This window comes from Brachyistius frenatus, unplaced genomic scaffold (assembly GCF_029030835.1).
Source record: "Brachyistius frenatus isolate BFR_SWC_R1_liver_20210118 unplaced genomic scaffold, ASM2903083v1 Contig_136, whole genome shotgun sequence".
Classification (NCBI taxonomy): domain Eukaryota; kingdom Metazoa; phylum Chordata; class Actinopteri; family Embiotocidae; genus Brachyistius; species Brachyistius frenatus.
In genome coordinates this window covers 810731-823625 of record NW_027210735.1, presented here as the reverse complement: position 1 = coordinate 823625, position 12895 = coordinate 810731, and the positions used below count along the sequence as shown (strand labels likewise).

The following is a 12895-nucleotide window of genomic DNA, read 5'->3' as shown; positions in this document are numbered from 1 at the left end:
ATCCGACCAGCTCAAACTCAAACGCCGTTTTCATAATCCCTGGCTGATTCTTGGTGGGATTCAGCAGGCTCTTTATTTGAATGGTCTTTGTGCCACTTGTCTGAGTCGTCCTGAAGTAACTGAAAACAGCCTAATAAATATTTTTTTCAACAAAACTTACAAATTATATATACTGTAAATACTGTATAAATTGTATATATAGATTGATAGATTTCAATGTGGTTTATTAAGTATTGTATGCCTTTAATGTCATTCAAAATCCACTGTTGTAATGTACAGATTATATTATTCTTACATAAAAACTGTTGGATGCTTTTTGTTGGATCACTGTCTAGGGATTTTTGTTGTTGTTGTTGTTTGTTGAAATGTTATTTTTGCTATTTTGGTAGGTAGTACGTGTGGAGTACTCGAAGCTCGCCACTAGGGGGCGGCGCAGTTGTCAATTTCGTCATATCCGCTTTTTGAACGTGATTGGTTGCTTAACCAGGAAGCGCGTTTCCTTTGAACGTTTCTGGTGATTTCATTGGTCCGTTTCAAGACTTTTAAATTCCAAACGGCTGTCTCTCAGAGAAGGAGAGGGGATCTTCAAAAGCACGTCGCACCTCCTTGCCATCGTAACAGTTGGATGCTTTTACGAAAGACTTTTGTGATTTCTGCCAACAACATCTCTTATTTTGAGGTAGGTGGTAAAATACAGGATGATAATCCGGATGTTTCATTTCACTTTCCGTTAACCGTACAACGTTAAATGTTCGCCAACGTTGTGTCAACATGACTCTACTTGAGGTATCGAAACCGGCTGTGTAATTTATAAGTGCCTAACGTTTTTGATTGGTAATGAAACAAATATAGTAGAGTCGTTATGATTACCTTAACTGTCCACGTTGAGTGTTTTTCCCTCTCTGCTTTAAGAGCTAACGGATGGATGGAAAAGTCGACAAATAGGTCTCGTGATGTTCATGAGACAATGACATCATTCAATCAGATTGTGTGTCGTTATATTATCAATTATTTAGCATTTATTAACGGCTGCATATTGTTAATTCTTTTTTGTCTTTTTTTTGTTGTTGCATTGTGCATCTTACATTTAAAAGTTTCAGAGTCGTGTCCATAACGCTGTATGGACATAAATGTCTATAAATGTCTCTATAATAGACATTTTCTTTGTATGTATTTATAAGAGTTGTGACCCAAGATATTAACTGAAGTAGACGTTTTATTGATGAAAAATGAACTTGTTAGTACCCTCTGGTGGACAAACTGCAACTGCTGCAGAGTTTTTAACATTTTGGCATTGCTACAGCAATTTCTTGTCACTCATTGAGTATATATATATATTATATTTATTATTATATATACTATTATTATTTATTTATTTATTATGTATATAACTATAATAAGTTTCTATAACTCCATTACCCTGCAAAACCTTTTATTTATTTATTTTTTTAGAAAAGAGTGTAATTAAATAATTGAAAAAATATCAACCAAGATTCATCAACAAAGGTAAACTGGTCACATGTGCATTGTTGGTGGTGTAAACTTTGTGTCATCTTTCTCAGTCCACAGGCATCAGTAAACCCCCTCTCCCTCCCCCCCATGACTAAACGTGTCTTATCAACCAGATGCAGCTTTCAGGATAACGCCTCCTTTCCAGCGTAGTCGGTTCGTCCCAGCCCTGTGACTTTAGCTTGTGTCTCTGCTTTTTTTACAGGATGAGTTCTGTTGATGTGAATGATGAGAATCGTGGGGTCTGCCCCGGAGGAAAGCACAACAGTTCGAGTAACGACATCTTTGCCCTGGATCAGCCCACCGGGAGGCCCTCCATCCTGCGTCAGACGGAGAACCTGCCCAGCAAGACCGTACCAAAGGGGATAAAGGTACAGAATCTGTTCGAGTTTATTAGATGTTATGTCCTTATTCTTTTCACACAACCTGTTGACACCACTGACAGTGTTGTAGACACAAAGAAGCTAAACCTACAATTATTAGGTCATAGTAACAGGGAGGTTAGGCTTTTTTGAACCTGTGAATTTAAGACATTCAAAATCTTTAATGATGTGACCTCATCCTATACCTCTAGCCAGCTATAATCAGGCAGAATAAACAACAACACCTGTGTGTGTGGACAGAAACACAGATACCTCCTGACATGTTTCTTCCACCAAGTATTTAACACATTTGTATTACAATGTCTATAAAAAAAAAAAAAATTGTTATAATGGAACGACTGGGCACGCAAACTGCTTTCTCTCATCCCTCTTCATTCTTTTCTGTCAAATGTTTCACATCCAGATAACGTTTACTATACTCGCTCATGAAATTATCTGTGTGCAGGTTTGTTTTCAGACTCCAAGAAGAGACCCTGTGACAAAAAGGATTGTTTCTCCCAGCAAGTCTGTCAGGATGTCGAGCGTGGACGAGTGTGCAAAAGCAATGGAGTTCTTGAATTTGGATAAATCAAAGTACGTAATATATCTTGTATTCTGAGAACAAGTCTAAAGAAACGACTTGGATTTAAGTAACCATGCCTGTTTTATATTTGCAGTACTTTGCCGCAGGAAGCCACTGAGCAGCCCGAACAGGGTAATTTATCCCAAATTATTCAATTATTTCCTCAGATGTTTTTCACTGCAGAGAAATTAACTCCAACCTTCGTGACTTCTTCCACAGAACTGTCATCTTATCCCGATGACAACATGCCGATACTAAGCAAAGGTGGCTACCAGCTGGATTTCTACAACCTTGACGCAATCAATCCGTTCGGGGGGTCCGACAGGATGGCCCTCTCTCCTGCAAGGCCTCCCACAGAACAGATTGAGTCTCAACACACAACACCGGAGAATATCACGGAGGAGCCTACAGAAGTAGACGTGGCACTAGACGAGACGCTTCCATTCATCCCATCAGTGGAAAACTCCCTGGTTAACATCAGCTCCACAGACAGCAGTGTGGTCACAGTGGCGAAGGTGTCAGAGGTTGAGGAAGATTCATGCACTGCGACACCTGATGAAAAACAACCTGATGAAATGTCTTTAAGCACGGATCAAGACAAAGCGGCCGGCGGTTTTTCGGAGGACGCTCCACTTCCAGCGAAAGGCTCTTATAATTTTGATTTTGACAACCTTGACGCAATCGATCCTTTCCAGACTGGCGGCTCTAAAATTCAGAATTCACCTGAGCTCGGGAGAAAAGTGTCAAACAATGCTGAGGAAAATAAACCTGAGAAGGTTGAGGTACCTGAGGAGGCCCAAGAGTTGTTTGGGCAGCTTGAGGTGAAACCCACAGCTGCAGTGGCCCCATTATCTGCCAACACAGACAAGCCTCCAGCTGCTGAGTCCCAGCCAGCCGAGGGTCCCGTCAAAGAAGGACCAGTCAGACTTGAGTTCAACTTCGACGATGGCAGTGAGGTGAAAAAGAAGCCGCGACCCAAGAAATTTGGTAAAAGGCCACCTGGTCTAAAACCTAAAGAGGGAAAGCTAGCGTCGGACGTCAAACCACCGAAGGAAGTCCCCGTGAAGCCCGATGCCGCAGAGGTTGCAGATGTTCCCAAAAGTTCCTACTCGTTTGACTTTGAAAAGTTCGATGACCCAAACTTCAATCCTTTTGGCACAAAAACAGACATAAGCAACTCTCCGCAGAGCAGCAAGAAATTTAGCCCTGTGCTCATGGAAACTGCCGCTGCAGAGCAAACTGACAACCCTGTGGAAACTGAAGCTGCATCACCAGTGTGGTATGTTCTCCTATTTATTTGCAGAGGACAATTCACTTTCTAGAGTCGCTGTATTTCACTGTTAATTCTGCATGGTTTTTTTGTTGTTTTTTTTTTCCCCCTCTGTAGCACCGAAGAGAGCTTTCCCACTGCCGAACTCGACCCTGCAGTGGTAAGAGCAATAATGCATCTTGACACAAACCTTGGCAGAGTTTCCCTTCTAGTTTTATGTTTTTCACAAACATACTGCGTTATTATGGAATGACAGATTGCTGAGGACAAGGTTTCCGCTGACCACGACAAAGGACTTGAAAGTGAACGAGTGCAGAGTCTTCCTGAGTTCTTTGAACTGTGTCAGCCGGACCAGACGTCACAGACCGGCCTGGTTGATGGGAACGAAGACTTTGTTCCTGGAACTCTGTGTGAGTAAAGTCTACTTTCACAAATGTAGGATTTTTTTTTTCTTCTTGTTAAATGGAGAGCTCATTTTGATTTTAACCCACGGTCTTCATCTCCAGTCATGGCCAATGACTTCGAAGGACAGATGGACTACCTTGAACAGTTTGGTTCCAGTAATGTAAGTACTTACTTCATTTATGTTTCACTAAATGGTTTGATCTTTTTGGTGCACGACCTGAAGCTATTTAAATGTTGTTTGTTTGTTTTTTGTCAACAGTTTAAGGAGTCTGCACTGAGGAAACAATCACTGTACCTGAAATTCGATCCTCTCATGAGAGAGAGCCCGAAGAAGTCCGCGGGCCCGAGTGCTCAGATCCACATCCCGGGCACGGCTCCCTTTGTTTCCCGGTATGATATACTTCTGTTTTCATTTACTCTGACATTGGAGCGGAATTCGTTCTGCTTTGGACATCCTGTAAAACAAAATCAGATTTGTCTGAAATGGTACATTTCACATGTTGTTGTTTTTTTTCTTTTCTGTCGATTTCAGGCTTGAAACTCCACAGATGGTTGAAAAAGAGGCAACAGACGGACCGCAGAAGGACGGCTTCAGACTGCTTGATGGTGCTCCAGCACCCGTGAGTCTTTTGAGCGACGTCATCTGAATCCTCCTGCTGCAATGCATCACCGTTACATCTCCTGACTTAATATGTTTACATCATACCTACATGTCATCTAGACTCCTATCCTGGAGATCCTCGTCCCTCCCTTCCCCCAGCCGGCGGAGGACGCCATCATCGAAGTGCTGAAGTACAGTCAGAAAGACATGGATGCAGCCATCGCCAAAGTGCAGGCAGAAGTATGTCCTGCCTGAAGATTAGAGATTTGACAAATGACAGCAGTCGCAGTTTGTTTCTTAATTATTTTTTTTTAACAGATCCAGACATCCACACTGCACTCTGATGATGTGGTTTCTCAAACTGTTCCTGGAGTGGTTCAGAATAATCTGCTTCAGGAGAGCGTTGTGGATCGAACACAAAGATTTAGTATCAAAGACAGCTTGTTTAACTGTGAATGACAGTGTTTGGTCAGCTTGCTGGGTTGTTAATGTCAACAGAATTGTGTTTCTAAAGCAAGAAATTAGTTGAAAGGGTTAGTTATTAGTCATTTGAAGCATTTTTCCATTATTTACTAAAAACAACAAGGACTGCAGCAGACACGGTAATGTGATTAGTAGGAACATTGATCTTCAGATGTCATCGATGTTTGTTAAACACTCAAAGTCTGTTCTTAAGCCAAATATGTGATAAAACAAGACTCTAAACAGAGTTTAGAGTTCCTCATAATGAGTTCCTCATTATTAACAAATAACTGAGGTTTTCTAAATGATGCTTATTTTCAGCCTCCAGAATAATCAGCGTAAATTTTTCTCAAAATAGGCAAAAGAAAAAGACGAACAATGGAGTGCGAAGTATCAAAAGCTGCTTGCCGATGGTGAAGAAATGAGGTGAGCTGTGTGTGGTTAAGTTTATTTTTTGTCTGTTTTATACAGTAACATCGGTGGTTCCAGATATTTAACATCTTTTTCCCCCTTCACAGGAAAATGATTGCACAATTTGAGCCTATGATTGCAAACATGATGGGTAAGTTACCTGTGTATCCGTTACGCTCCTCAGGATTGTTGATGTAATGGTGCGTTTTAAAAAATGATGGTTGTTAAATTTTTCTGGGATGGCGCAGCTGATCAAGAGAGGGAGAGGGAGGCGGCCAAGGCGAAGCTCAACGAGGTTCTGCTGGAGAAGGAACAAGTGTCCAATGACCTGAACGCCATGGAGAGATCTTTCTCTGACCTTTTCAAGAGACTCGACAAGTACAAGGACATTGTTGAGGGTTACAAAAAGGTACCAGCTCCTTGTTATACACCACGAAAACTAGACATATTTTATGATTTCAAGAAAGCGGAGGAGATTTGAATGACGTGTTTTTTCCCTTCTCCTTTCCCTAGAACGAAGAGACGCTGAAGGCTTGTGCACAGGGCTACCTGGAAAGGATCAAAAAAGAGGAGCAGCGGTACCAGACCCTTAAAGCTCACGCTGAGGAGAAAATAAGCCAGTAAGAAACATGTGCCTTTTGCACTGGTTGCCTTTAAAGCATCAGGAGACCTGCAGAGACTGACTGCAATTTATTTGTCATCCTCAGTGCAAATGCAGAAATCGCTGAAGTACGATCAAAGAACAGGGCCGAGGGTTCTGCACTTCATGTTCAGCTGCGCCGGGAGCAGCTGAAGGTTCAGTCCCTGGAGAAGAGCCTGAGCCAGAAGGTGAGTGAACATGTTCATTCAGTGGTACATATTTACAGTGTTGCTGAGGATGTCAAATATTATTGGTATATTGTTTCCATTTCTTTCTTTTTTTTTCCCCAACAGGAAAAGGAGGTTGAAGAGCTCACCAAACTTTGTGATGAACTTATATCCAACGTGAAGAAGGGCTGAGCTTATCTGTAAATACTGTTTTAATTCCTTTGATTTTCTCTGTAGTTGGTGTCCAGATTATCTTCGTGTAGTCTATTGTTTGTCTTTGTTAATGTTCTCATAATACTGTAAAGTGTAAAGTTAATAAAGAAGATTTGAGTATGAATGATTTTTGTGCTTTTTTTCTTTCTTTTTTTTTTTTTTTACTGTAGACATTATACATGATTAATAACCAGTAGAGGGCAGTGTTTGCCATTTCATAGGGTTTGTATCCTATCATCTGGGTTTTGGATTTAAAGCATTATTTATGCATATGGACTCAACATGGCTGCTGTGATTCCTGTGAGATTTATTCTGCGTGGAGCGTCTGCTTTAAACAAACAGGCTGCTCAATGTACTCACCCGTCATCTGTCTGGAGCCAAAGCTCATCTTCATCCTGCAATGCATACAACAAAACAAGAGCGCACCTGATACAATGCTCCCCTTCTTTCCTGAGCAATCACAGGGTCCTGTCACATCACTCCCACAGCAGGACAATGCACTTCCTAAATGGTGAAAGGAAATCCTACCTAGATCGGAGTTGAATGAGGTGGTGGTGCGGACCGGGGGGTGTGAGGGAGGAGGGGGCAGGAGAGGGTCGATTCACTTAAATGGGAAAAAGATGCTGGTCATTTGGTGTAGTCTTGCAGGGGCCATCACTCATCTAAAAAGTGACTGAGACTGCTCTTGTGTCTGTGCGGGCTCTATTCAAGTCATTCAACCCTGAAACTTCTGTCCCTCTGCTGGCTGCCCTCTGTGTCACCCTCTGCAGACACTTCAACCCACTCAAAGGAGGAAAGCTGACCTGTGCGGGCCCGGCTCGCATTTTAGGACAGGCGAGCACCGCGGAAATCTTTTAACACCTTCAACAGCGCTCACGGGCTGAAGTCTTCTAGGATTATTCACAGGTACCCTCCTGAAAAACAAGTCAAACAAACAAATACTGTCCCATTAATCCTCATAAAGCATGGGACTCTTGTTTCAGGTCATTTAATCAAACTATCAAACCTTCAAACTTAAAATGTTTTTGTCTTTCGAGCCTTGAACAGAGTACATCATACAAGATTGTCAAATATAACCAATTACATAGAGAAATACCTAAATATTGGCATGAAATAAATGTGAATAAACAAGGTGATGTCATACTCAAAATGTACTATACACAACAACAACAACTGTATACTTTAATAACATTACATAGATATGTAAAATGCCTTACTCTGAAAAATAAACCTTTGATACATTTTTAGCAAAATAAATTAAATATTTCATGACTACAGCTTCATAAACTGTGGTTGGTTAAGGAGGTGGTCGAAAAAGACTGCTGGTTTTATCTCAACATGCTACTGACTAGTGACGGGAACCTACCTAACAAAAAAAAAAAAAAATGTAAAAATGATAACGAAGAACCAATACAGTTAACATGGAAACACAACTCTTCCATCCGTTGCAGTCTTCGGCAACGTTTGCATGCCACAAAAAGACTAAAACCTTTATCAGTTTGTTCAATATCACTTTTAACAGAAGTGAGGGATGGAGAAAAGGTCATATAAAAGGATAGTGGTCAGCATTCCCAGCATAATGCACCTAGAACAAACAAAAGGACGACCTGAGTAGGAGCATGAAAACCAGCCCTTTTGTAAATCTTGAGTACCATTTTTCATCTTCATTAACAGACAGAGCACCCAGAGCCTCATCATGTGAAACCAAACGTCCATTTAGAAAAATGCTGAGGGCCTTTTATTCGGCCTGAATAGCTGCAATTAAAGTCACACTGCAAAAATGTCCTTGTCCTTTTTGTATTAAGTGCACAACAAGGATTAATGGATTTTAGTGGTGTGACAATCTGACAGGGTACAAAAAAAAAAAAAAGCACCAAATATGGAAGTTTTTATGAAGCAACACAACGTGTGCATCACTGGCCAATGTTTGTTTTTCACACATGCACACTTTCCCAACGATGTCCAGCTGTGAGAGGAGTCTGTTAATGCCAGGCGAGTGTCACCGAGGAGCTGCTGTTCAGTCCACGGCTCAGTGTCCGTCTGAGATACCAGAGCAGTCAATGGGGAATATTTGGCACTGAGGCTAACACTGAAAATGAATGTGTTGATGCTGGTGTACTTTCCCGTCCACATGGGAGTGAGTGTGTGTGTGAATGTCCGTGTAGATTTTGGGGTAGATTTTAGGGGGGATCGTTGGTCCTCCCTGGTTGAGGAGGAGCTGCTGCTGGGCCAGGTACTCCTCATAGTTCATGGAGCTCATGCAGTCTTTCTCTGGGCTGGAGGAGCTGGACGACGGAGCCATGCAGCCCCGGTCCCGCTCGCGATACGACGGCCGGTGGGAGCTCGGCAGCACCTGTGCAGCTGGAGCGCTCGGAGGCGGACAGTGTTTTCTGCTCTGGCAGAACCACAGCAGCACAGTGCCGAAGATGAACACTATTCCAGCAGGGATGCCGATGATGACGGGCCAGGGGAGGGAGCTGGAGGCTGGGGGGAAGATGGGCGTGATGGGAGGCTTTGTGTCTGCAAAAGAGGACCAAAAAAAGACATCAACACAGGTTTCTTAAATGCTTTGTTTTACTAAAAAAAAAGTAAAGAGCTTCAGCCCTCATTATCACATGATGTTTTGATTCATTGCTTATAAGTATAAATGTCCTGACGATGGTCCAAAAACACAAAGATGTTTGAACGCAGCTTAAAATCTATGACTTTTTGTTTTCACCAAAATCCTCAATTAAAATTTATTGTTGATCTCCAGCTGCTTGGAGACTTGTTTGATTTACAATGATTAAAAACAGCAATGAATAATATTCCTTCATAACAGACTTTAATAACTGATTGATAAAAAAAAAAAAATTACTTGATTATTTATTGATTACTGTTTGAAACTTCAACTGATAGATAACAGATGATAGCAAAATATTTGTGCTTGTGTTCTTGTCATCTGTCCTTAAAAGATACTTGCCTCTATTTCACTTTTGACTTATCTATTCCTAAAACTAAACCACCACCCAGAAATTGTATTATAATATACAGTATATGATTATGCTGATAGCACAGATGTGTGTATGAGCTGCTGATTTGTTGCTGTACAGTTTACTTGTGGCTCCACTGTAAACAGGCATTCCTTTAGGCCTCACCTGGCAGCACAGTGAGGAAGGCACTGCGGAAGCTGTAGCCCATGGTGTTGGCGCCTAAGCAGATGTACATGCCAGCGTCCTCCTCCTTGGCGCGGGTAATGAGCAGCTTGTTGAGGTAGGAGCCGTCGGGCCTCGACCACACCTCCCCCGTGGGCAGCACCACAAATCTGTGGTCGCCCACCTCGATCGTGGAGTTGTAGCGGCTCTCCTCGTTAGACTCCACGCGCTTCAGCCACTGAATGACCGGCTTAACGTCACTCCTCACTTTGCACTGGAAGGACGTGGTGCCTCCGTAGTCCACCGTCGTGTTGACCGGGTGTGTGCCCGTCAGAATCGGTTTTGAGTTTGTCCTCTCTGACAAGACACACAGAGGGAAACTGTGAGGACGCACACGGACATCTTTTGACATGACAGCTCGTCTGCGGATAGAAGAGGTCTTAGTTGTCCATACCATTCCTGGCTTCAGGCTTAGGACTTATAATTGACAGGGATGGAGGAATACCACATGTAACACAAGAAGTATGTGTGATTAGTTTCCTCTCTTTCTTTGCTCCTGGTTGTAGAGCACACATTTCTCATGGGAAGGGGGGGGCAGTGGGTCTGGCAGACAGCTGGGCTTTAATCAGCTCCAGATTGGGTGGATGGTCTCTGAGTTGAACAGCCTCTTGCTCTCCCCCCTTCCTCTATGCAAACACCAGGGCACAAGCCCTCATTCTCAAGCTTGCTCCTTCAATATGCTCCTCATATACATGATTACACATGCACATTCATCCGTGCAGCAAGAATAAGACCTGCTGATCGCAATCAGATATCAGGAGTAGGTAGATCAGAGAGAAGATTTCTCAAAAGTTACTGTTTTTCCTCGGTCAAAATCAGACCGACTATTACAGTGATTAGACTAGTTTAATTTCCTGCTGCAAAGTACATAAGATCACAAAACTGATCCATACAAACAGCGGGAGTCACTTGAATTAATTTGCTTGACCTGATCTGTTAACACTAATGCTTCCAGGTGAGCATGTTCGGTGTGCGTACGGCTCGGCCTCTCTCTGGGATACTCACGTATGACCTCCACTTTGTACGTGGCGTTGATTTCTCCTGCCCGATTGGAGACCCTGCAGGTGTATCTGCCGCTGTGCTCTGGCATCAGGTTCTTCAGGCTCAGAGTCCACTTCTTCTGCCGGCCCTCGCCGACCTCCTGCTCCGTCAGCGGCCTGTCGTCCTTCAGCCACACGATGTCCGGCCGGGGGTTCCCACTGGCTGTGCATTTGAGCCGCACCGAGCTGCCCACGGGACGAGCTATCACCCTCTTCCTCATCTTAGCGGGTTGGGTGAAGCGGGGCCGCACTTTGGAAAAGCAGAAGAGACATTTATTTACTTTACACGGTTTGGTGCTGTGTTAAATTGATTCATTGCAAAGTAAAACAATGCAAACCTTTTAAATCAACCTGCAATTCAACTTAAATGTAACTAGATTTGATTTTTCCTATCATAGACAGATTAAAAGGAACCCAACAGCTGAAATTAATTGGCCAAAAAAGAAGAATACAGACCAGCAGCATGGTTTTCTAATAGCTGTGAAAGTACATGTGATTGGGAGTAAATATGAAAAAGCATGCATCATTGACAGCATGACAACAGAGCTCTTACCAAGTTTTTCACCTCCTGTCTCCGACTCCGCTCCATCAGCGGCACCCGGTCCAGTTTTATCAGAACCTGCGTCGTCTGTGAACACACCGGAACAAAACTTCAAGTTGTTCATATTAGTAAAGAGAGAAGAAGAATTGCAGCAAAGAAGTCAAACTAGTGTGAAATAGAAGTATGGCTGCATTCCACTTAACAATATTTATTCTATCTGGAATCTGAAATCTGTAAATACACATTTCACGTTGTGGAAGAGCTTTAAGAAAAGGCAGAGTGCTGTATGATATTGTAGGTGTAAGGCTCCTCTTACAGCCTGTTCCAAGTCACCCTTCACCATCCTGATGTTAATTTCTGACACTGTCTCAGCATCTATGGTGGAAACCCAACACTAAACCAGCCCAGAGAAGTGTTGTCGTCCCTCTCCAAGTAAATTCAGCGTTTATCGGCAGGCTCCTCCGAGAGGGTTGCATGCTCGGGTCATACTCTGTAACATTTGGAAGTAATATGATCAGTTTTCATAAGCCCGGTTCCAGGAGACAGCTGTGGAGTTTATGTCACTGGCTGACATCATGCAGCGCAGCTAAGACGGGGCTTAGAGAAAATATAATGAGTGAAACCTAATCGACGGTTTGTGATGCGTATCGGACTTTTCGAGTTAAGCAGTGATGAATTAACGGAGCGGATTGAATTCCTCGCCAATATCTGCCAATCCGTGCAGACGGAGACATGAAGCAGATGATTACTGAAGAAGGGCTCCTCTTAAATGATTTTTTATGATACTACTGATGTGTCACTTTGCATTAGCTTTAATAATCATTCACAGCATTTTTAATAAATGCACCAACACACATAAAAAAATTTAACAAAAATAAATCCAGCAAATGTGTGACATTTAAAAACAATTATTTGAATATCAAAGTATTTGCAGATGACTGACTTTCCCCTCGAGTTTACGGTATGTTTTAATAACACTCCAAACCAGCCAGATTTTTACCTTCCGTGACTCGTTTTGATTTCTGGGTTCAGTGCAGCCTCATGCTGGATTTTTCTACATGCAGTTTGGCACCCTTGATTCCCTCTCACGGTTTGATTGGGTCAGGTAAAGAGACCAGATGTGACTTCTAACCCCCTCGTTCTGCCTCCTTCTGAGTCCCCCCGAAACCCTCAAAGCTCTCTAGGGTTCTCTGGGTACAAACCCTCCTTTGTTTGTCCCCTGCAGCACCAAGCCCAGCCATGATGTCATGGCTATTTGAAGGGGTTTAACTGGCCAACTATAATAACCCATTCCTTTAAAAAACAGCCTCCGCTGGAAGAAATATTTCTCTGTTGCTCACTTAGGCTCTCCACATTCCTCCCGGTTCCTGAACCTCCCAATCCAAACAGAACATGGTCCCACACTGCCGGGGTTTTCTTTCTGACTTTTTTTTTTTTCTTGAATCTATTTCCTCTCTACTTTTTGGCGATTCTGGGGAACAATGGCACCCTTTATAC

General features: G+C 42.7%; 2 protein-coding genes across 3 annotated transcripts in view; one reads left to right on the top strand and one right to left on the bottom strand.

Moving 5' to 3' along the window:
* The first annotated feature begins 587 nt into the window (after positions 1-587).
* On the top strand, positions 588-7468 carry tacc3 (transforming, acidic coiled-coil containing protein 3). 2 transcript variants are annotated; one of them, XM_069714932.1, is made up of 18 exons: positions 588-679; positions 1715-1880; positions 2338-2465; positions 2549-2586; positions 2674-3733; positions 3842-3884; positions 3981-4134; positions 4231-4289; positions 4389-4519; positions 4662-4749; positions 4851-4970; positions 5551-5618; positions 5711-5754; positions 5852-6012; positions 6117-6223; positions 6311-6431; positions 6537-6610; positions 7394-7468. In XM_069714932.1, exons 2-17 carry the CDS (start codon positions 1716-1718, stop codon positions 6600-6602), a joined length of 2553 nt encoding a protein of 850 aa, XP_069571033.1. In that variant the 5' UTR covers positions 588-679; position 1715; the 3' UTR covers positions 6603-6610; positions 7394-7468. The 2 variants fall into 2 exon arrangements, with proteins under 2 accessions (XP_069571033.1, XP_069571032.1); XM_069714931.1 differs by lacking the exon at positions 7394-7468 and having other exon boundaries at positions 6537-6747.
* A 133-nt stretch (positions 7469-7601) lies between these two features.
* The window catches only part of LOC138630524 (fibroblast growth factor receptor-like 1), a 29048-nt gene continuing 23754 nt past the window's right edge, over positions 7602-12895 (bottom strand). Inside the window, exons 4-7 of the mRNA XM_069714937.1 lie at positions 11411-11485; positions 10823-11107; positions 9761-10114; positions 7602-9143 (exon numbers count right to left, since the gene is read on the bottom strand). Of these exons, the coding sequence (XP_069571038.1) occupies positions 8707-9143; positions 9761-10114; positions 10823-11107; positions 11411-11485 (1151 nt within the window). The 3' untranslated portion in view covers positions 7602-8706. The remainder of the gene's footprint in view (positions 9144-9760; positions 10115-10822; positions 11108-11410; positions 11486-12895) is intronic.